The sequence below is a fragment of the Camelina sativa genome, chromosome 20 (assembly GCF_000633955.1).
Source record: "Camelina sativa cultivar DH55 chromosome 20, Cs, whole genome shotgun sequence".
Classification (NCBI taxonomy): Eukaryota; Viridiplantae; Streptophyta; class Magnoliopsida; order Brassicales; family Brassicaceae; genus Camelina; species Camelina sativa.
The window spans coordinates 16,553,296-16,576,308 of NC_025704.1; the positions used below are offsets into that span (position 1 = coordinate 16,553,296).

General features: G+C 33.6%; 1 protein-coding gene, 1 long non-coding RNA gene and 1 pseudogene across 4 annotated transcripts; all 3 read left to right on the forward strand.

The window, feature by feature from the left end:
• On the forward strand, positions 321-3,198 carry LOC109131291. Its single transcript, XR_002036916.1, has 3 exons — positions 321-408; positions 495-563; positions 1,554-3,198. It is a non-coding gene; the product is annotated as an uncharacterized LOC109131291 (long non-coding RNA).
• Positions 8,598-16,947, forward strand: LOC109131286 (annotated as a pseudogene).
• On the forward strand, positions 18,073-21,330 carry LOC104772584 (cytochrome P450 71B12-like). 3 transcript variants are annotated; one of them, XM_019242019.1, is made up of 4 exons: positions 18,073-18,199; positions 18,870-18,939; positions 19,599-20,485; positions 20,581-21,330. In XM_019242019.1, the coding sequence occupies exons 3-4, from the start codon at positions 19,607-19,609 to the stop codon at positions 21,193-21,195; spliced, it is 1,494 nt and encodes a 497-aa protein (XP_019097564.1). In that variant the 5' UTR covers positions 18,073-18,199; positions 18,870-18,939; positions 19,599-19,606; the 3' UTR covers positions 21,196-21,330. The 3 variants fall into 3 exon arrangements, with proteins under 3 accessions (XP_019097564.1, XP_010495486.1, XP_019097563.1); XM_010497184.2 differs by having other exon boundaries at positions 18,870-20,485; XM_019242018.1 differs by lacking the exon at positions 18,870-18,939.

Sequence of the window (23,013 nt, forward strand, 5' to 3'; positions counted from 1 at the left end):
ATATTTCCAGTGAGAAACGGTTAACGGTTTGTGGAAGTTTGACTTGGAATCGGTTAAGAGTGTTTGATTGGTCATTAAGTGACCAAGTGGTTCAATTTTTAGCCAAGAAAATAGGATGAGGACGTGGTTGAGCTGCAATGCCATGTGTTGGCACATAAATTGGATAAGTATGGTCAAATTAAAATGACAAGTTGTGATTGGCTGAGAACTGGACGTGGGACACTTGTTTAGGTGACTAATCAACCTCACCACTGATCCTAGAGGAGTATAAATACCCAGTTTCGTTCATTAGCTTAAGTAAACCCAAAATCTACCTAAAACCTTAGTTAAGTTCTTTGTTGTTCTTGGAGATAAAGGAAGTCTTCAAGTAGCTGAAGGAGTATTCAAAGAAGGCTACCAAGGTTGTAGGTAAGTAGCCTAGCCTTAGTTCAGTTTCCTTTCTAGATTTTCTTTTTAGATCCTAGCTAAGCAGATCTTGATGATGTGAAATCCAGAGTTTTCGAGTTCACGCGGATCTAGCTAGTCAGAAACGTGAAGCAAAGCCAAGTTTCAGCCTAAACCCTGTGAGTACCGAACACATGTGAAATAGCACATGTCTAGGATTTATTTCCTTATTTTGTGTGAGGTTAAGTTTGGTTGTTGATTATTTTCTGTGGTAGTTGTGTTTATTATCGTAATTTCTTAAGGGTATGTGTTGCAGGTTAGGTTCATGTTCTATTTTGGTATAGTTCATGATCATTATTGTGTGTTTAGTTTGATGTGGTTATTATTGTGTGATATGTTTGTGGGTTTAGTTTAGAGGTTAGTATAATCGGTTGTGCTATTGTTATAGCCGTTATGCTGCTCGTTTCTTGTGAGTCAATAATTGGTAGTTATTGACGAGCTTGAGTTGCTTGGTTTGATGTTGTGTTTTATTTTTTATATGTTATGATAGGAAGCATGTTAGTTTGTTGTGTGTTGTTGTGTTAGTCTTGCTTATGCATGGCTAGTGTTTGTTTGATTGATTGTTAGTTTATGTTGCAAGTATTCTTAGTTTTAGAGATACTTGTATTTTTGGGTTAAGTCATTAGTCTTGTAAAGACTTGGGAAGGCGATAACGTGATTGTCCCAATGGCTCGAAGTGGTTAGCTACCAACGAGCACTACTTGACAAAGTAGTAAATTTTACCGTAAGGGAATAGGTCCCTTATACACGGTCTTGGGAAAGGGATGTGATCTTTCTAGCCTTTGTGGCTAAGGGTCGGGGAAGCATTGCCTGCTGGAAAATCCGTATCGCAGAAGATCAAAGACCTTAAGGCAAAGTGGAAAAGTTTAATAGTATCATACAAGTGGTAACGTGAGTCGTTGTGCAGGTACTCTGTATTTGAGTACTTTAGTTTTTTTTTAAAGCATTTGTTTGTTTGCGTGATTCTCTCATTTACTTAATGCATGTGTTGCTTGCATTAGTTGCTTGTTTGTTGATAGAGTCCAAGTTGGGGGGTTGATTAGAGGTTAGTTGGGCGGGCTCACTGAGTAATTTTAGATTACTCATGATGCTACCTTTTGTTTTTGCAGGTATTCCCGTTAGGTAAACCCCTAGCTGCCGCGGTCATCATAGACTGTCCAGATTAGATGTTTTACAGCTTCTTGCTAAAAATCTGATAAATTTATTATGTATAGTTTTCTTTATGGGCCCAGGAAACTATACTTGTTTTGTAATGATTTAAAGTACGATACTATAATAAATAAAATTCGGTTTTATTTAAACATGGAAGCGTTCGAATGATATATTAGTCATGTCCGGACTGACACAACTCGCGACCGTGGTACGGGTTGAAAAGCCTTAGGCCATGATCGAGAGGTAAAGATACTCGAGATCGGTTGAATTGGGCAAGCGGATTCATTCCGGGAACCTTTGTCGACTGATTACGGGTGTCATACGTGACGCCCTTGTTCCGTTTTAGTTATAGAACGGTTCGGGGGTGTTACAGATATGGCGTATTGTTTCATCTGGTGAGTCTATGTGGGTCAGATGGGTGCAAAACAATCTACTCAAACATAGGATCTTCTGGTCTGTCCAGTCTGCTACAGCAGGTTCTTGGATGTGGAGAAAATTACTCAAGTTTCGACAAGTTGCAGTGAATTTTTGCAGAACAGAAATCAATAATGGGCTTAGTACCTCGTTTTGGTTCGATAATTGGTCGAGTTTGGGTCAGTTAATTGATGTGGCCGGAGAGAGGGGTATCATTGAAACGGGGATAAGTACACACATGTCTGTTGATGATGCGTGGGACAGACGTCATCGTCGTCGCTATCGTCTGCCATAATTAAACCAGATAGAAACATAACTTCAATTGAAGCGTGAGCAATCTAATACCAGGGACGATGTCGTTCTTTGGCGAGGGAAAAACGAGAGGTTTCACCCACAGTTTTTTACAAAAGAAACTTGGCTGCAGATCAGGTCGGTGGTAGAAGAGGTCGCATGGCATAGATGTGTCTAGTTTACTCATTCCACATGAAAGCACTCGTTCTGTATTTGGTTGGCGATCTGCAATAGACTTTCCACTGGCGATCGTAAGGCGCAATGGTCCACGGGAGAGCTTGGCGACTGTATATTCTGCAACAATGCCGTTGAAACACGTGATCATTTATTTTTCACCTGTAGTTTCTTCTCGGAGATTTGGCAAGCCGTTGCAAAGGATATTTACAAGAGCCGATTTTCGACCACCTGGAACTCAATAGTAACCTCAGCCTGTAGTAACTGGAGGGATAGGACTACATCTTATCTAGCCTGTTCCATCCTGCAAACGACAGTACATCATTTGGCATGAGCGAAACAGGCGGACACATGGTGAGCACCCGAAGCCTGCTTCATATCTCATTCAACTCATTGACACACATATGAGATACCAACTCCTCGCTATTGGTCTCATGGGGGATCGACGTTACGATACTGGTCTGCTCAAGTGGCTAGAGACTAGATATTGATTCTAAATTTTATTCAGCCCTCTGTTTTTAGAATTCTCAAAGAAACGATGCACCAGTTATATAAACGTATTTTTGTTTTGAATATAATTTAACATTTTATTCAAAAAAAAAAGAAGCGTTTTATTATCTCCATTGGTCCACTAACGTTTCTGGTTTGTACAAAAAAACTTATACTTAAATTTACACCCTACGTACAAGCTACTTCAATTGTCTAAGTGTAACCCATATATGGGATCACAACTAACCAGATCAAATATGTCTAGACAATTAATTCTATTTACAAATTCATATTTTAATATAATAATTATAAAATTTTAAATAAAACCATAATTGAAATTATATTTTTTAAGTCCAGAATATATTATTAATTATAAAATAGTTCACAACTTGTATCATTAGTTGACGAAATTGAAAATATGATAGAAATCTAGGGGCAAAAAAATATTACAAATTACATGATTAGGAAGACATGTGAAAGTGATGATCGAAGAATTTTTATGTTTACCCGTGACAAAAATATTAAATTAATATATATATATATATATATATAATATTTAAAAATTATATGTTATAAAACACATAATAAAATTAAAAATCTGAGAGAAAAGAAGCTGCAGAGTCATGTTTCATACATTTAGTATTAGTTTTAGTGTAATAAATTGAAATGGGCTTGTAATACTTATTTTTTAACTAAAGGGGCTTCTAATATTAATAAAACGAATTGGACTTTGTCAACATAAAAGTTTATGTGTTTATGAGATTTGAGTTTAAAAAAGTAAAGTAGTAGGGGCAGTAATGTTTTTTTAACAGAGGTATAAATTGAAAAGGTAATAAATAACACTAACTATTAAAATTTTGATGGTGGCAACTACCCCAGTTCACGCCAATGTGGGTCCGCCCTTGTGTGTGGACATTTATTTCAAATGAAACTTATACACAATACATTTCACGCAGCCACATACATGGAAGCAAACCACGCAGCCGCATCTCCTATATACGTCATCTCTTATCAATGATAACAATCCAAATATAAATTAATATATATACATATATATATATATATATATACACAATACTAATTTCACTTTTTCTTCTCCCTCGCTCCACAGTGTAAACTCTTCCGCCACAAACGTCAAGTTTAAGGTAATTTGTGGATCTCTCTCGCTCTGTCTCTCTCTATATGATTTTGGTTATATTCTCATATATATACAAATATTATTTTATTTATTAGTAACTGTTTTTTTAATAATAATTCAGTTTAGGAGTGTATATATTCTTCTCTAAGCTTACAGAGTGAGTATTCTTCATTGTTATAGATACACTCGAATATCAAAATATTATGTGAAACTAAAAAGTAGTGCTAGGAAAATATATAAGGACTCTTCTTTTACTTGTACTAGGCGCTTCCCCACGCAACGCGTGGGTTGTGGTGTAGTTGGCACTTTGTTGTTTTTTTTTTGGTCTTTTTCGTTTTCTCTTTTGTATTATTTCGTTTTAATTAGGCATATACGGGCTTTGCCGTCACTTTTATTTATACACTATATGTTTATACCATTTCGTTCAGATGTGTATAATTGTGGCGTTTACTTTTTATGAATTATGAAGATGTTGTTTCTTGCTTTTGAGGATCCAATCTTATCATTGACTGATATTGTTTCCAATACATTTATTGTATTATAGATTTTCTAATTAACTGCTTATGTAAACCCTTCATACGTTGATGTTGCAATAATAAGTTATTTTTTTAAAATATCTTCCGTGTAAGTGATTATGTTTGTATGCCCATGTTTTGGTCTAATATCAATAAGATCGTTTCTGTTTTTCTTTAGTTGGCTTTGAAACCAATATTGAGTTAAGCAAATAATGGGTCGAATTATGGTGTTAATAAGTAATATAAATTCTTATGTATATATATTGTATATATGTGACTATAAATTTAGCTAACTAAAAAATTATGTAATATTTAAATACAATCTTGAACATATATATATATATTTTTATTTGTGGGAGGAATGTATGAAATTATTGGATAGAAGTTATTTTTGAGTTAAATGACCTTTAATGTCTTTAAAGTGAGTTAAATATTAATAAATTTTTATATGTGTCTTGACTTTTTTTAAAAGGAATACCAAGTGTTTCCTTCCAAATTTGAAGTGATATAGTATTTTAGTTTTCTTATATGATTTTATGAACTTCAATGTAAAAGTTTTTCAAAGTAATAAGTACACTCACTGATTGAATTATAAAATTTGGAGAAATGTTTATTTCGTTTAATCATCTGCTCTTTTAAATAAATTAAATAAGTATGTTGTTATTCCTACAAATAGGACAACATATATTATAGTTTAACCATGGAGTTAAGCAATGGAAATGGAACTTGTGATTGCAAGACAAAATGCTTATATGTTACACATTGATTGTTTAAAAATGAATAGGAACATCTAATTCTCAAATAAAGTTGATTGTTTTGTTAAAACCAACATATGTGAATTTAAATTTAACTATGCAAATTTAAAAAATAAATATGAATAGATTAGAAAGGCAAGAAATATAAAAGAAATATTTTTTTATATAAATAAAATAAAAATTGAAAACAATGTTAAATATATATAATACTTTCTACATTAAAATATAGAATCAAACTCTTACAAGTTACAACACATATGAGATATAACAACATTTGATATTGGTAGGAGAGGAGGAGAGAATGTTTACTATAAGATGGTAATCCAAATTAGATAATGGAGATGAATCTTTAAAAAATAGAACAATGTAATATCTATATATATAATAATTTCTAAAATCAAATATAGAATCAAACTCTTACAACACATATGAGATATAACAATATTTGATATTGGTGGGAGAGGAAGAGAGAATGATTACTTATAAGATAATAATCCAAATTAGATAAAGGAGAAAAATGTTTTAAAATAAGAACAATGTAAAATATATATCATGTAGTCTCTAAAATTAAAATTTAGCATTAACAATTTACAATGATATTTTATTTTTTTTTTACAACCCATACAACAAAAATAAGAAATCAAAAATAACAAAAAAAATGAAAAATGATTTGAGGTATTGTAGAAGAGAATGAGAGAATGTGAAAATGAGATAGTAAAAGAATGTCAATATGAGAGAATGATAGATTGAGAGAATGCTTATTTATATGATAAGAAATGATGGAAGTTACATTTAGAACTATGGAGTTACAATAGTAATTTATTGTGTTTGAATAAAATTGAGTGGTAGAATATGATTAATGCATAATTTATTTTATTTTCAGTTATAATTTTATTTTAATGTGTGAGTTAAATGTATTGTGTTTATTGGGTCTTAAATATTGTTTAAACCAATTAGAGAGCAAATAAAAAAAAAAAAAAAATTAGAAAACATTAAATGAAAATCAACCAATAAGGAGAGACCAAAACCTTACTTTTATATATATGATATATTGCTTTAAACTTTGAAATGAGAAATATATTATAAACAATAATTTTACATGAGAAATATATTAATTTAGCCAACCAAAATATGAATATAAGTTTAGCCAACCAAAATAAATAAAAAATATTAAAATTTAACCAAAAATAATTTCTCTTGAAAGATAATAAGTTAGTAGGAGGAATGAATTAATGTACAATTATTGGATAGGAGTTACATTTGAGTTAAATGGAGTTACATGTCTTTAATTATAAATAAATATTTTAATTTTTTATAACCTAAAATAAAAGGAATACCAAGTGGCTGAATCAAAATTCACATGATTTGGTTGTTTGTTGATATAAACTCAACACTTACACATAATATTTCAAAATAAAAAATATTACTTTTTAAGTGACAAACTAAATTAGTTTTCTTATAAAATTATATGAATTCTTCAATCTCAATAATTTTTAAAATCCCAAGGATAACTTATATTTTTTTGGTTTTCACTCATCAATTTAATTTATAGTGCTAGATTTCATACTAATGGTTTCATCTTTAGAGAATTTAGTGAAATGATATTTTTAAAATTATATTTTATTTTTATATTTAAGTTCCAGTTGAATATGTTTTGTTTTTTGGATCATTTTTTATTTTGATTAAAGACACAAAAAACCAATTGTTTAATTATGTTCTTTTTGTTTTCAAAAACCTCAAATCATATATATATATATATATATATATATATATTATATTGATCTCTGCAGATTTAACAATTGGATCACAAAACAAAATAGTCTTTATAAATGGATAAATGGATAATTATATTGATCTTTAAATATTATATTGATCTTTATAAATTATTAAAAATGATACATGAATATGTGAGATAACCAGAGACATAATAGATAATTACATATGGATCATTTCAACTTTATGATCTTATTGTGTGGTGAATATTGTAAGGAAGTATGAAAATAATGACTTATAAGATGTTAATATAAAATAGAAAATGGAGATAAACATTTTAAAAGATTAAAATAAATATATAAGATATACATATCATACAAACTCTAAAACTAAGCTTTTACAATGATATTTGATTTGATTTTTTATAACCCATACAACAACAATAAAAAAAAAAAAATACAAAACAAAACAAAACAAAACAAAAAAGAGATTTGAGAGTAGTGGAAGAAGATGAGAGAATGAAAGAGTGATAGACTAAGAGAATAAGATAATGAGTATTTATAGGAAGAGAAATGATGAAAAATTACATTTAGAAAAATGAGAGTTACAATTCTAATTTATTGTTTTGTTTTAATACAATTGATTAATACAACTTAGTGGAGAAATAAAGTTAATGCATAATTTATAGGGAGAAGCTATAAAGATTTCAGTTTTATATTATGTGAGTTAAATGTAAAAATTAATTGTTTTTAAATTTGTGTTTTAATATAATTTTTTTTTGTTAAAATTGCATTGCCAAGTGGACCAATAAGGAGAGAGTGGAACTCTACTTTTATATATATGATTGCTTTGATTAATAGTTAGGGTGCTTTGGTGATTTTAAGTAGTGCAGTTCTATATTTTTAATCCATTTATCTTGTTTTTTCTGTTGTGTATGGACAGTGGTGGATCTAGGAAATAATTTTACCCGTGGCAAAAATATCAAATTAATATCTATATAATATTTAAAATTTATGTGTTATAAAATATATAATAAAATTAAAATTTGAGAGAAAAAAAGCTGAAAGGTCATGTTTCACACATTTAGTATTAGTTTTTAGTGTAATAAAACGATATGGGCTTGTAATACTGATTTTCTAACTAAATGGGCATCTAATATTAATAAAACGAATTGAGTTTTGTCAACATAAAAGCTTAAATTTATGTGTTTATGAGACCTGGGTTTAGAAAAGTAAAGTAGTGGGGATATAAATGTTTTCTTTAACCGAGGCATAAATTGAAAAGGTAATAAATAACACTAACTATTAAAATTTTGACAGTGGCAACTGCCCCAGTTCACGCCAACGTGGGTCCGCCCTTATGTGTGGACATTTATTTCAAATGAAACTTATCCACAATGCAATCCACGCAGCCACATACATGGAAGCAAACCACACAGCCACATCTCCTATATACGTCATCTCTTATCAATGATAACAATCTAAATATAAATTAATATATATATATATATATATATATACATAATACTAATTTCACTTCTTCTTCTCCCTCGCCCCATAGTGTAAACTCTTCCGCCACAAACATCAAGTTTAAGGTAATTTATGGATCTCTCTCCCTCTGTCTCTCTCCATATGTTTTTGATTATATTCTCATATATATATATATATGCAAATATTCTTTTATTTATTCGTAACTGTTTTTTATAATAATTAACTTTAGGAGTGTATATATTCTTCTCTAAACTTACAGAGTGAGTACTCTTCATTGTTATAGATACACTCTAATATCAAAATATTATGTGAAACTAAAAAATAGTGCTAGGAAAAATATATAAGGACTCTTCTTTTACTTGTATTACCTTGATTAATAGTTAGGGTGTTTTGGTGATTTTAGGTAGTGCAGTTCTATATTTCTAATCCATTTATCTTGTTTTTCTGTTGTGTGTGGACAGTGGTGGATCTAAGAAATAATTTTACCCGTGGCAAAAATATTAAATTAATATATATATATATATTATATTCAAAAATTATGTGTTATAAAACACATAATAAAATTAAAATCTGAGAGAAAAAACTGAAAAGTCATGTTTCACACATTTAATATTTATTTTTTTGTGTGTAATAAAACGAAATGGGAATGTAATACTTATTTTCTAACTAAATGGGCTTCTAATAATAAAACAAATTGGAATTTGTCAACATAAAAGTTAAAATTTATGTGTTTGAGACTTGGGTTTAAGAAAGTAAAGTAGTGGGGGCATAAATGTTTTTTTTAACAGGGGCATAAATTGAAAAGGTAATAAATAACACTAACTATTAAAATTTTGACGGTGGCAACTGCCCCATTTTACGCCAACGTGGGTCCGCCCTTGTGTGTGGACATTTATTTCAAAAAAAACTTATCCACAATGCATTCTACGCAGCCACATACATGGAAGCAAACCACGCAGCCACATCTCCTATATACGTCGTCTCTTATCAATGATTACAATCAATAAATAAATTAATATATATATATACAATACTAATTTCATTTCTTCTTCTCTCTTGCTCCACAGTGTAAACTCTTCTGCCACAAACGTCAAGTTTAAGGTAATTTGTGAATCTCTCTCGCTCTGTCTCTCTCCATATGTTTTTGATTATATTCTCATATATATACAAATATTCTTTTATTTATTAGTAACTGTTTTTTTATAATAATTCACTTTAGGAATTTTTATAATAATTCATTGTTATAGATACACTCTAATATCAAAATATTATGTGAAACTAAAAAGTAGTGCTAGGAAAAATATATAAAGACTCTTCTTTTACTTGTATTGCCTTGATTAATAGTTAGGGTGCTTTGGTAGTTTTAGGTAGTGCAGTTCTATATTTTCAATTCATTTATCTTGTTTTTCTATTGTGTAGTTAATCGTCCACTTGACATGCTATGCTGTTTTTATTTATCTTAACGTTATCAAATATTGACTTTTATATGAACTATATATTGACTTTTATATAAACTATCTCTTTTTGTATAGGAAACAAAATGAGTTTGTGGTATATCATTGTTGCATTCGTATTCTTTGCATCACTCATTGCGAAGAGCACAAAAAAGACAAAGAAAAATCTGCCTCCCGGACCACGTAGACTTCCTATAATTGGTAACTTGTACCAGTTGGGAACGAAACCTCAACGTTCGATGTTCAAATTATCTGAAAAATATTAATAACATATATATATATATATATATATATATATATATATTGTATAGAATAAGAAGAGTACTAAGCTTCCTTTTACTTAGTACTTATACCTGTATATATACTCTTGTAAGTGTACACTTCTACGGTTAATGAGAAATCTCTTTTACAATCTTAAAGTGTTAATATGGTATCAGAGCGTAACAAACTTTTTTCTCATTCTTGAAGCTTCGCGAGCTTAATCCATCTTCTTCAATGGCGATATCTTGTTGATTTTTTCTTTTTGAGCTTCGATATCTTCGTTTTCATCTCCGAATTGTTCAATGAGTGCTTCAAATCGACAAATCGTTCTCACTTTCTTCGCGAATCTTCTGTTTTTCTATCTTCAACTTTGTTTTTCCGCGCTTTCATCTTTCTTTCTGTTTTTGATCTTATCTTTTAATTTCTGAGTTTCCCAAGCTCGATTCATGGCTCCATCATCGCCGATTCGTGCTAATTCTACTGATTCGTCAACAGATCTATACAACAATCCTTATTTCTTGCATAGCTCCGATCATGCGGGAATGGCTTTAGCCTCCGATCGTTTAACCACCGGAGCAAACTTTCACTCGTGGCATCGTTCTGTGCGCATGGGACTCAATGTCCGCAATAATCTTGGTTTCATTAATGGTATGGTTCCTAAAACTCTTGAGAATCATCGCGATTATGGATCTTGGTCTCGTTGCAACGATATGGATACGACTTGGCTTATCAACTCTGTTAGCAAGAAAATAGGAGCTAGTTTGTTATACATTCCTACTGCAGAAGGGATTTGGAAAAGTCTGATGAAGAGATTCAAACAAGATAATGCTCCTCGTGTGTATGAGATTGAGCAACAATTAAGTTTGCTTCAGCAAGGTTCAATGGATGTAACTTCTTATTACACTGCCTTGGTTACTCTTTGGGAGGAATACAAGAATTATGTTGAATTGCCTTTGTGTACTTGTGGGAAGTGTGAGTGTAATGCAGCTGGTATCTAGGAGACGTTGCAGCAGCGGAGTCAGGTTACCAAGTTTCTTATGGGGCTTAATGCTTCTTATGAATCAACCAGGCGCCACATCTTGCTGCTTAAACCGATTCCCTCTATTGATGAAGTTTACAATATGGTCACACAGGATGAGCGACAGAAGAATGTCACACCAAAAGCTGATAGTGCTATCTTTCAGACTTCAGATTCTAAGACTGATTCATCAGTCGTCTATCCTCTTCTGAATCAGTCTTCCTCGTTTGATGGATCTTTTGATAATGCAGCTTTTGCTGCAACGCAGAATCACTTCTGACCTCGTCCTTCCAATCGTCCATTGTGTACTCATTGTGGTCAGCTTGGCCATGTTGTTCAGAAGTGTTTCAAACTTCACGGCTATCCTCCAGGTTATATCCTAGGATAGAAGAGTTTCTCATCTGGTTCTCAAACTTCGAGACCATTCAACTCGTTTTCTCAGCCTAGAGGACCTGCTGGATCTTATTCTCAGCCAGCACAGCCGTTTCCTCCATCACAATCTGTTCAGACTAAATCTCAGATTCAACCGATGGCCAATGCTGTTACGACTTATCAAGCAGCTTCTCCTGCGACTAATGCTGTCAATTTGGATCTTACTAAGCTCAATAATGATCAAATCTAGTCTTTGATTCAACAGTATCAGGCTCATGTCACGTCTTCAGAACAACCTGCTCCTTCCCCAAAGCTTTGTTCCATTACAGATCATGGTGTAATGGATCCTCAATCATCTTCTGGTATGTCTAAATTTCCTACTTCTTTTCCTTCTACATCTCTTCGTTATGAGAATTATCAACTTACTTTCCAACATACATGTCTCTCTTCACTTTTTTCGAATTTACCTCCTGGTAGTTGGATAATTGATACAAGAGCCACAAGTCATGTCTGTTCTGATCTGACACTTTTTCATGAAACTACATCAGTCTCTGGGGTTACAGTAACATTACCAAATGATGCTAGAGTGGATATTAGTCATAGTGGCACTGTGCATTTATCATCATCCTTAACATTGCATGAAGTTCTCCATGTTCCATCTTTCAAATTTAACTTGATTTCTGTTAGTTCTTTGTTACGACATAACCAGTATTCTGCTCATTTCTATCCATTGTTTTGCTTTATTCAGGAGTCTATTCAGGGCTTGATGATTGGTAGAGGATATCTGTTTCACAATCTTTACATATACGGCAGAGATCATTAGTTGTCTGCATCGCATTTTTCTGGATCCTTGAAGGTTGATGGAGCTCTGTGGCACCAACGCCTAGGACATCCATCTTCTGACAAGTTAAAGCATGTTCCGGGTACATCATCATTGTCTACTTTGTCCTCTGAGTCTCCTTGTTCTATATGTCATTTAGCTAATAAAAAACGTCTTCCTTTTGAGTCTAGTGGTCATAGGTCTTCTGCTCCCTTTGATCTTATTCACTTAGATGTTTGGGGTCCCTTTGCTATAGAGTCTACAGAAGGTTTTAAATTTTTTCTCACCATTGTAGATGATTACAGTCGTGTAACATGGGTTTACCTATTGCATAATAAACGTGAAGTTTCTATCAAATTGCCTTTGTTTCTTAAACTGGTTGAGACTCAGTATCAGACTACTGTTAAGAAAATGCGAACTGGTAATGCTCCAGAACTTGTTTTTGCTGATTTGGTTAGTAAACATGGCATAGTTCATCAATATTCTTGTACTTATACACCACAACAGAATTCTGTTGTTGAACGCAAACATCAACATTTGCTCAATGTAGCTCGATCTCTCTTGTTTCAATCGAATATTCCTTTAGCTTATTGGAGTGACTGTTTACTAACTGCAGTTTTCTTGATTAATAGAACTCCATCTACTGTTTTGAAACATATTACTCCTTATGAACTTCTTACTAAAAAGAAACCGGATTACTCTTTTTTTAAAAACTTTGGTTGTCTTTGTTTTGTTTCCACTTTACAAAAAGATAGGCACAAATTTAGTTCTCGTGCTACTGAATGCGTTTTTCTAGGATACTCTTTTGGTTATAAAGGCTATAAAGTTTTGCATCTTGATACTAATATTGTTTCTGTGTCTCGAAATGTTATTTTTCATGAAACAATTTTCCCTTTTCAAAATGTCAAGCATGCTACTCATGATGTGGACTTGTTTGGTGATGTTATTTTGCCATTATCTGTTCCGATTAATGTTTCTGTTCCTGCATTATCTGCACCATCTCATGCATCCACATCTGCTTCGTCACATGCTTCTCCACCCGATACACACTCTAGTGTCATTGTTCCGGTAACAGAGACTGTTACTGCGGATACTGGTGAGGTCTCATTACCAAGTGCCGGACCACAACGGACTACTAAGGCTCCAGGTTACTTATCTGACTATCATCACTCTCTTAACAAAATTTCAACTTCTTCTCCTTTGAAACTCTCTACCACTCCTTACCCACTTTGTTCTGTTTTATCCTATTCTACTATCAATCCTTCCTATCAGTCGTATGTTCTTTCTATAACTCTTGAAACAGAACCCAAATCTTTTAAACAAGCTATACTATCTCTGAAATGGACCAAAGCTATGGATGTGGAATTGGATGCTATGGAGCAGACAGGGACTCTTTCTGTTGTTTCATTGCCACCGGGTAAGAACGTTGTTGGCTGCAAATGGGTTTATACTATTAAGTATAACTCGGATGGCTCTATTGAGCGGTAGAAGGCCTGTCTCGTTGCCAAAGGATATACACAGCAAGAAGGTGTCGACTATATTGATACATTTTCACCTGTTCCTAAACTTGCTAGTGTCAAGCTTGTTTTAGGTTTGGCTGCCAAGAAGGGTTGGAACTTAACTCAGATGGATGTTACTAATGCATTTCTGCATAGTGACTTGGAGGAGGAGATTTACATGAGTTTGCCTGAAGGATATACACCGACATCTGGCGTTCTACCACCAAATCCAGTTTGTAGACTTCACAAGTCTCCTTATGGTTTGAAGCAAGCCTCTCGCCAATGGTACAAATGTTTATCTAAGGCGCTTCTTGATGAGGGGTTTGAACAATCTCCTGCTGATAATACGCTGTTCGTTAAGGAAACTAATGTCTTCTACACTGCAGTGTTAGTTTATGTTGATGATATACTCATTGTCAGCAATAATGATGCGGCTGTTATGAGCATCAAATCGGCTCTTGCTCGACAATTCAAGACTAAGGATCTAGGTCCAGCGTGTTTCTTTCTAGGCTTGGAGATTGCTCGTAACTCAGAAGGAATCTCTGTTTGTCAGAGGAAGTATTGTTTGGACTTACTGGCTGATTCTGGTCTTCTTGGTTGTAAGCCAAGATCAACCCCAATGGACTACAAGAAGGTCTTGACTAAAGGTTCATGTACGCTTCTCTTTGATGGTCGGCCTTATTGGGAACTTGTTGGTCGCCTGTTATATTTGTGCATCACACGCCCCGATATTACATTTGCTGTGAATCGCTTGAGTCAGTACTTGTCTTGTCCAACTGATGTTCACTACAAAGCTGCTCTTCGTATTCTGAAGTATCTCAAGAACAATCCTGGACAAGGTTTATTCTTCTCTGCTCATACGGATATATGTCTCAATGGTTTTTCTGATGCTGATTGGGGAACCTAATTGGAGAGTAGGCTTTCTATCACTGGTATGTGTGTGTTTCTGGGTACTTCTCTTATTTCTTGGAAGTCAAAGAAACATGATGTTTGCAGTAGCAGTAGCACATAAGCAGAGTACAGAAGCATGGCAGTCACCACGAAAGAACTTCTCTGGCTTGATCAGATGTTGAAGGACTTGCATATCAAGGTTGATTATCCTGCAAAGCTGTTCTGTGACAACAAATCAGCAACGCACATTGCCAATAACCCAGTTTTTGACGAGCGCACCAAACATGTTGAGATTGATTGTCACATCACTCGTGATCGGATTAAGAGTGGTTTTCTGAAGGTTCTACATGTCTCTACTGAAAACCAGCTGGCTGACATCCTCACCAAACCGTTGCAGCCGGCTCCGTTCTACTCTATTCTCAACCGTTTATCAGTTTCAAGCCTCTTCCTTCCACGGGAAGCTTCGGCTTGAGGGGGGTATACTAACATATATATATTGTATAGAATTAGAAGAGTACTAAGCTTCCTTTTACTTAGTACTTATACTTGTATATATACTCTTGTAAGTGTACACTTCTACGGTTAATGAGAAATCTCTTTTACAATCTTAAAGTGTTAATAAATATGGGTCTCTAATGTCTCTAAAGTTTGGATATGTCTCTGCTGTTGTGGCTTTAACTCCCGATACGGTGAAAGATGTCTTAAATTCGTTTGATGCTGATTGTTGTTCGAGACCTTACATGACATATCCTGCAAGAATTACATACAACTTAAAAGATCTTGCATTTTCTTTCTATAGCAAATATTGGAGAGAAGTACGAAAGATGACGGTTGTTGAACTCTACACCGCAAAAAGGATATAATCATTTCAACATATAAGACAAGAAGAAGTTGCCTCTTTTGTCCAATTCATGATACATCTGCTTCATTGGAGAGACCGGTCAACTTGAATCGCAAGTTAGTGAAACTCTCTGGGAGTGTGATTTGTAAAGTTGGATTTGGGATATGTCTAGAAGGAAGCAAACTTGAGAATGCTTATGAGGAAGTCATTTAAGGAACCATGGAGGTGCTAGGGAGCTTCGCAGCAGAGGATTACTTCCAAGTTGTTGGTAAAATCATTGATAGGATCACAGGGTTACACAGCAAATGTGAGAAGGTTTTTAAGGCAATGGATTCATTTTTTGATCAATCTATACAAAATCACCTAGAGGATCCTAGTATTAAAGATGATATCATTGATTTGCTCCTAAAGATGGAACGGGAGAGACTGGACTTGGAGAATTTCAACTTACCCGAGACCACACCAAAGGAATTCTATTGGTAAGTTATTTTAACCTCTCTTTCAATAAATTTGTTTCTTCACATAAATTTGAAATCTTTTGTATTTAATTATTTCAGAACCTTTTTATTGCTGGAGTAGACACTTCTGACAATACTGTGACATGGGCGATGACGCATATGATTACAAACCCAAGAGTTCTAAAGAAAGCGCAAGCTGAGGTCAGAGAAGTAATAAAAAACAAAGACAGTATCACAGAAGAAGATATAGAAAGACTCGAGTATTTGAAAATGGTGATCAAAGAAACATTAAGGATAAACCCACTTGTGCCACTACTAATTCCAAGAGAGGCTTCAAAAGATATAAAGATCGGAGGTTATGACATTCCAAAGAAAACATGGATCTATGTCAACATATGGGCTGTTCATAGGAATCCAAACCTTTGGAAAGATCCAGAATCTTTCATCCCAGAGAGGTTTATGGATAGCGAGATTGACTATAAAGGTTTAAACTTTGAGCTCTTGCCATTTGGTAGCGAAAGGAGAATGTGCCCATGTTTAGGAATGGGTATGGCTTTGGTACATGTGACTCTCATCAATATTCTCTACCGTTTTGATCGCTTCCACAAGGAATGGAGGTAAAAGATGTTGATCTTGAAGAACCATATGGACTTGTGAGTCCTAAGAAAACTCCGCTTCAGCTTATCCCCATCCTTACCCAATGGACTTGACTTCACTTCACTTTATAGTTTCATCGTTCAAACTAAATAATGTGAAGTTCTTATACCATATTACTGTATCATAAATAATGCAAAGATCTTATACCATAACCATATCAATAAAATGTTTCTTCAATCCGATATCTTGTAGCGTGAAGACAAACCGCTATAAAATAAGAAAACAAAATCTGTATAAATCATTGAAAAATAAAAAACTCAAACCGTTATTTTATAAACTAAACCGGCATATAATTTTGTTTTAACTATAAAATCTAAACCCTGACAACTTCATTTGTAAACCCAAATCGACATATAATTTTTTTTAATTATAAAATATAAACTCTAACCATCTCATTTGTAAACCCAAGCCGACACATATTTTTGTTTTAATTGTAAAAACTAAACCCTAATCACATCACTTGTAAACTCATACTGACACATAATTTTGTTCTAATTATAAAATCTAAATCATAATTCTCATTTATAAACTCAAACCGATATATAACCTCGTTTAATTATAAAATCTAAAGCAAACCAATAATTTTTTTTTTAGTTAAAGGTATACAGAATTTTGTTCCTTAATTTGTTTACTTTTTAATTTAATTTTGATTAAATTTTAAAATAAAATATTATATAAAAAAATATAATTGGTAAAAAATTGAAGAGGCGAACAAAAGATTCACCCTAAATATGTCAAAATCAAATCATAGATACAATGACTTTTTTTTTTCGGAGTCTTTACAGAACTTAGGACAACAATACGGGACACTTCTCATTTTCTCTCAGAATTTAATATGATAGCGCTTGTCACAATCATGCTATCATATTAGTCATCTCCATTTAACCAATTTTCCCTCTCTGGAATTTGGGCCGTCTATAGATACCACCAAGTAATGTAGATTATTGGATATGAAATGTCGTAGAGCCGTGTGGGGTTTAATGTATCAGATTTGAAATCATGGTATTTCAACTATTTCGTAGCATCAACCCATAAATTTCAATCTTTTCGTAGAAAATTCTAATAAGAATTGGGTGGACTTTTCCCGGGGAGAAAAATCCTATTCAAATTTAGATATGTTGAATAAAATTGTGGTGGTAAAAATAAGTTCATTAAACATATTTGAGGAATAATTTCAGTAGATATTTATTCAGCTTCGCTATAAAATGAACGTATCTTCAAAGCATTCCAATTAGGCACATACATAAAAAGAAGCAAACCACACAGCCACATATCCTAATTCATTTTATCCGTAGAAGCAAACAAATTTTCTCTCTTTCTCTCTCCTTCGACCCACAAACTTTTAAGTTTAAGGTAATTTGTGGATATCTCTCTCCATATGTTTTTGATTATATTCTCTTATATATAAATTCTAAGATTTAATTGGTGATACACATCAGAACCATTTTTATTTTACATATATAGATTTTACGGTTTCCTAATTTAGTATTCAAGTTATATAATTTATATATTTAGAATATTCTTTATATTTGATACAGTAAAAATATTAGAATTGAACTACAACAAAAATCAATGTAAATTTAAGAAAAAACAACAACATAAGAGCCATATTTCCCCAAATTTTCTTTATACATATATATACATTAATAATTTATACAATTATAAAATTTTAGTATTGAACATGCAATCTTATTATTTTATAGAATTGTTTTGTTGTATTAATGGTATCATTCCAAATGTGAAATGTTTAGAAATACCCCTTTTGGTTTACCTCTTTTCAAAAATTCCACTTTTATCTATCGACTTTCAAAAATAGTTTTTATTAAATTAAAAATTTTATAAAGTTTTATAAGGTTTATAAGGTACTTATGGATAGTAATTACTACTCAAAGACTCAATTCAAATATTTATAAGATTTTATAAATTTAAAGTTTTTATAAAGTTTTAAAAAATATTTATACGATATTAATAAAAATATATAAAATTTTACACACATATAATGAACCATAAAAGAGGACATCAGGTACACAGCTCGGAGAGCGCCGGAAGTCCCTACTAGAATCCAGGGACTGTGCCCCTTGAACAGAGGAGAGGTAAATGGGGCAGGTCCCGGTCAGTCTGTGTTAACATCAACACCAATGTGATTCCCATGAGCTTCTGAGCCGAAAGCCCCCGAATCTTCGCCCGCCCGTTTCACTTCCGCGCCGGAGGAAATGGGATTCGAACCACTTTCTTGTTCCTATTAACAAAATATCCCCTACTCATTGTGCATATTATCTGCATATTCTATATCATATAGTTGTGTATATTTTTTATAAGGTTACACATATTTTGATAAATATCATATATGTGTATAAAGTTTTAGGGATTGGACATTTTTGAAAAGTGGTATTGGAAAAATGTGTTTTTTAAATTCCCCATTACAACTTACTTTTATAGTTTTGTTAGAATTGTTTTGTGATGAAATTTTTTTACAGTATTTACATAATAAGATAGTGTTCAAAATTACATTAATCTAACTAAGGACCATAACATTTTTTATTAATTTATAGAGATTAGTAGTTTATTAAATATTAATTTATAGAGATTTTACTGTAATTAGGGTGCTTCTGTGGTTTTGGTTAGCGCCGTTTTTCTTTTGTGGTTAGTCGTCCACTTGACATGCTATCCTATTTATTTTTCTCTAAAGGTTATGAAATATTCAATTAACTATAAACTATTCACTTTTTATAAACTATTCATTTGTGTGTAGGAAGCAAAATGAGTTTTTGGTGGTATATCATTGTTGCCTTCTTCTTCTTTTTATCTATGTTCATTGTAAAGAACACGAGAGCAAAAAGGAAGAATCTACCTCCCGGACCACCAAGACTTCCTATAATTGGCAACTTGCACCAACTGGGATCAAAACCTCATCGTTCGATGTTCAAATTATCCAAAAAATATGGACCCCTAATGTCTCTTAAGTTTGGAAGCGTGTCTACTGTTGTGGCATCTACACCAGAGACAGTGAAGGAAGTCTTAAAAACGTTTGATCTAGAATGTTGTTCGCGACCTTATATGACTTATCCTGCAAGAATTACACACGATTATAAAGATCTTGCCTTTTCTTTCTACAACAACTATTGGAGGGAAGTACGAAAGATGACAGTTGTTGAGCTCTACACTGCAAAAAGGGTAAAATCATTTCAATATATAAGAGAAGAAGAAGTTTCATCCTTTGTCCAATTCCTTAAAGAGTCTGCTTCGTTGGAAAAACCAGTTGACTTCAACCAAAAGTTAGTGAAACTCTCTGGGAATGTGATTTGTAAAGTTGCATTTGGGATAACTCTAACAGGGAGCAAACTTGAGAATACTTTTGAGGAAGTCGTTCAAAGAACCATGGAGGTGGTAGGGAGCTTTGCCGCAGCAGATTACTTCCCAGTTGTTGGTAAAATCATCGATAGGATCACAGGATTACATAGCAAATGTGAGAAGGTTTTTAAGGCACTAGATTCATTTTTCGATCAATCTATAAAGCATCACCAAGAAGATGAAAGTATCGATGATGATATCATTGCTTTGCTCCTCAAGATGGAAAGGGGAGAAACTGTGCTGGGAGAGTTTCAACTAACTCGAAACCACGTCAAAGGAATTATTCTGGTAAGTATTGGGAACCTCTCTATCTGAAAATTGTATCGTTCACATGCTGCCTAAAGTTTAAATATTGTGTCCTCTACTCCTCTTGATTATTACAGAACCTTCTTCTTGCGGGAACAGACACTGCTGCCAATATCGTGACATGGGCGATGACACATTTGATTACTAACCCAAGAGTTCTGAAGAAAGTGCAAGCAGAGATGAGAGAAGTGATCAAAAACAAAGATGATATCACCGAAGATGCTATAGAACGACTCGAGTATTTGAAAATGGTGATCAAAGAAACATTTAGGATAAACCCAGTTGTGCCACTACTAATTCCAAGAGAGGCTTCAAAAGATCTAAAGATTGGAGGTTATGACATTCCAAAGAAAACTTGGATCCATGTCAACGTATGGGCTGTTCATAGGAATCCAGACGTTTGGAAAGATCCGGAAGCTTTCATCCCTGAGAGGTTTATGGATAGCGAGATTGACTATAAAGGTCTAAATTTTGAGTTGTTGGCGTTTGGTAGCGGAAGGAGAGTGTGCCCAGGTATAGGAATGGGTATGACTTTGGTACACTTGGCTCTTATCAATCTTCTTTACCGTTTCGATTGGAAGCTTCCTGAAGGAATGAAGATTGAAGATGTTGATCTTGAAGAATCTTATGGACTTGTTAGTCCTAAGAAAATTCCACTTGAGCTTGTCCCCATCCTTACCCAATGGACTTGACTTCACTTCACTTTTTAATTTCATAGTTCAAAATAAATAATGTGAAGATCTTATACCAATATTACCATATCATAAATAATGTGAAGATATTATACCAATATTACCATATATCAATAAAATGTTTGTTCAATCCGAGATCTTGTAGCGTAAATAGAACTTCTTCGGGACCATTACTACTGAATCAAATGACAGAAACAAAAAGGTCGTGTATAAAATTTAACTAAAACAAGAGCTCAGCACTCACAGTTGGATGACGACATTGTCTTCTCCTTTCGCCTCTACTGCATCGGTTTAAAGAATTAACATTCTCCGAACTCCGAAGTACCTTCTTGTCTGCTTCCGGAATCTTCTCTTCCTTTGATCTCACCTGCCTGCCTGCCTCACCTTTGTCTCGTTTAGGCCGGGCCTGCAATTAGCTCAGCCGACAGAACACAGTTGCAAAAGAAACCTAACTTATGAGCTTTTACTGTAACAGAGTAAAAGTCAGTATTCTGTTCGTAGCTTCTTACCGAAGCGAGCAAGACGGTTAACCCAACTAGGGAAGGGATATCAACAATTCCACTAATTACCAAACAAAACCTAACTTTCGCCAGTAATGTCTCCACACTTTTAAGTTTTATCCCATGCACACCCAACGTGTTTAATTTTTTTTAAAAAATATGTGAATATTCATTAAACTTGAAGTTTTCAGAAAATTACAAAAAGCTTGATACTTAACTCGTCCATTGCCAAAAAAGATAAAAACAAGGAAGGAATTTGAATGTCAAATTTTAACCAAATCAATAGCAGGTCTTTAAAATTCTTTCTCTTCTTGTTTGCCAAAATGGCGTCCCTGATTTGTCTATCCAGCCCCTTGAACAGGGTTTGGACAGCTGTAGCAATGTTGTTGTGATATTTGGTGTTTCGTTCCCTCCATATAGCATAGAGAGTGTCTTGGGCAGAGCAAGTCGACGCAAGCATCTCGGCGCTATATGATCGTTGACGTCCATCCAGGATGTAAAAGCTTCCCAAGTGTGAAATGAGAAACGCCTGCATCCTAATCGCCTTGTCACTTCAACCTAAAGCTCCTCACTAACCTCACAACGGAGGAACAGGTGTTCTCTTGTTTCCAGATACATACCACAAAGACAACAGTTAGGATCAGTATTCAGACCCCACCTAACCAATCTTGCCCTTGTTGGTAGTCGATCTTGGTGCATTAGCCACAACATGAAAGCTTGTGGAGGGATTCCTCCCTTTGAGCCAAACTTGAGCAGTCCACGAAGGCAGGATCTTGTCTTGGCCTTAAGATATCCCACGTCTTTTTTGTGGAGAATTTTGTAAGTTCCTCTGTACCACACATCCAGAAATACTCATCAGACTCATGAGTGGGAAGAGGCGAACTTACAGTTGTGAGAAAAATATGGAGATCCTCCGCCTGGGGTGACCTTGCTGGACGGAGTTTCCAGCCCGTAGGCAACGATGCCTGAGCAACTTTCCCATGGATTGGGATGCTTGTTTGAGCGGGTCCTGTAGGACCTAAATACGTAATTAATAGTCCATGAGTCATGCCAGAAACTAATTTGCTGCCCATTACCCAATCTTACTTTAATTCTAAAAATTAATTTAACTTATTATTGTAATTTTGTAAAACAGAGTAAAAATAAATGTATTCAAAAATATATTTTTGAAAAGGGATATTTTTAAGAGGATATTTCTAACGAATTCTCAATAATTTTAGTCAGCTATTTGATATATAGTTTTAGTCAGCTATTTGATAGAGTTTTAGTCAGACAATTTTCAATATCACAACTCATATTAATCTATATATATCTTTTT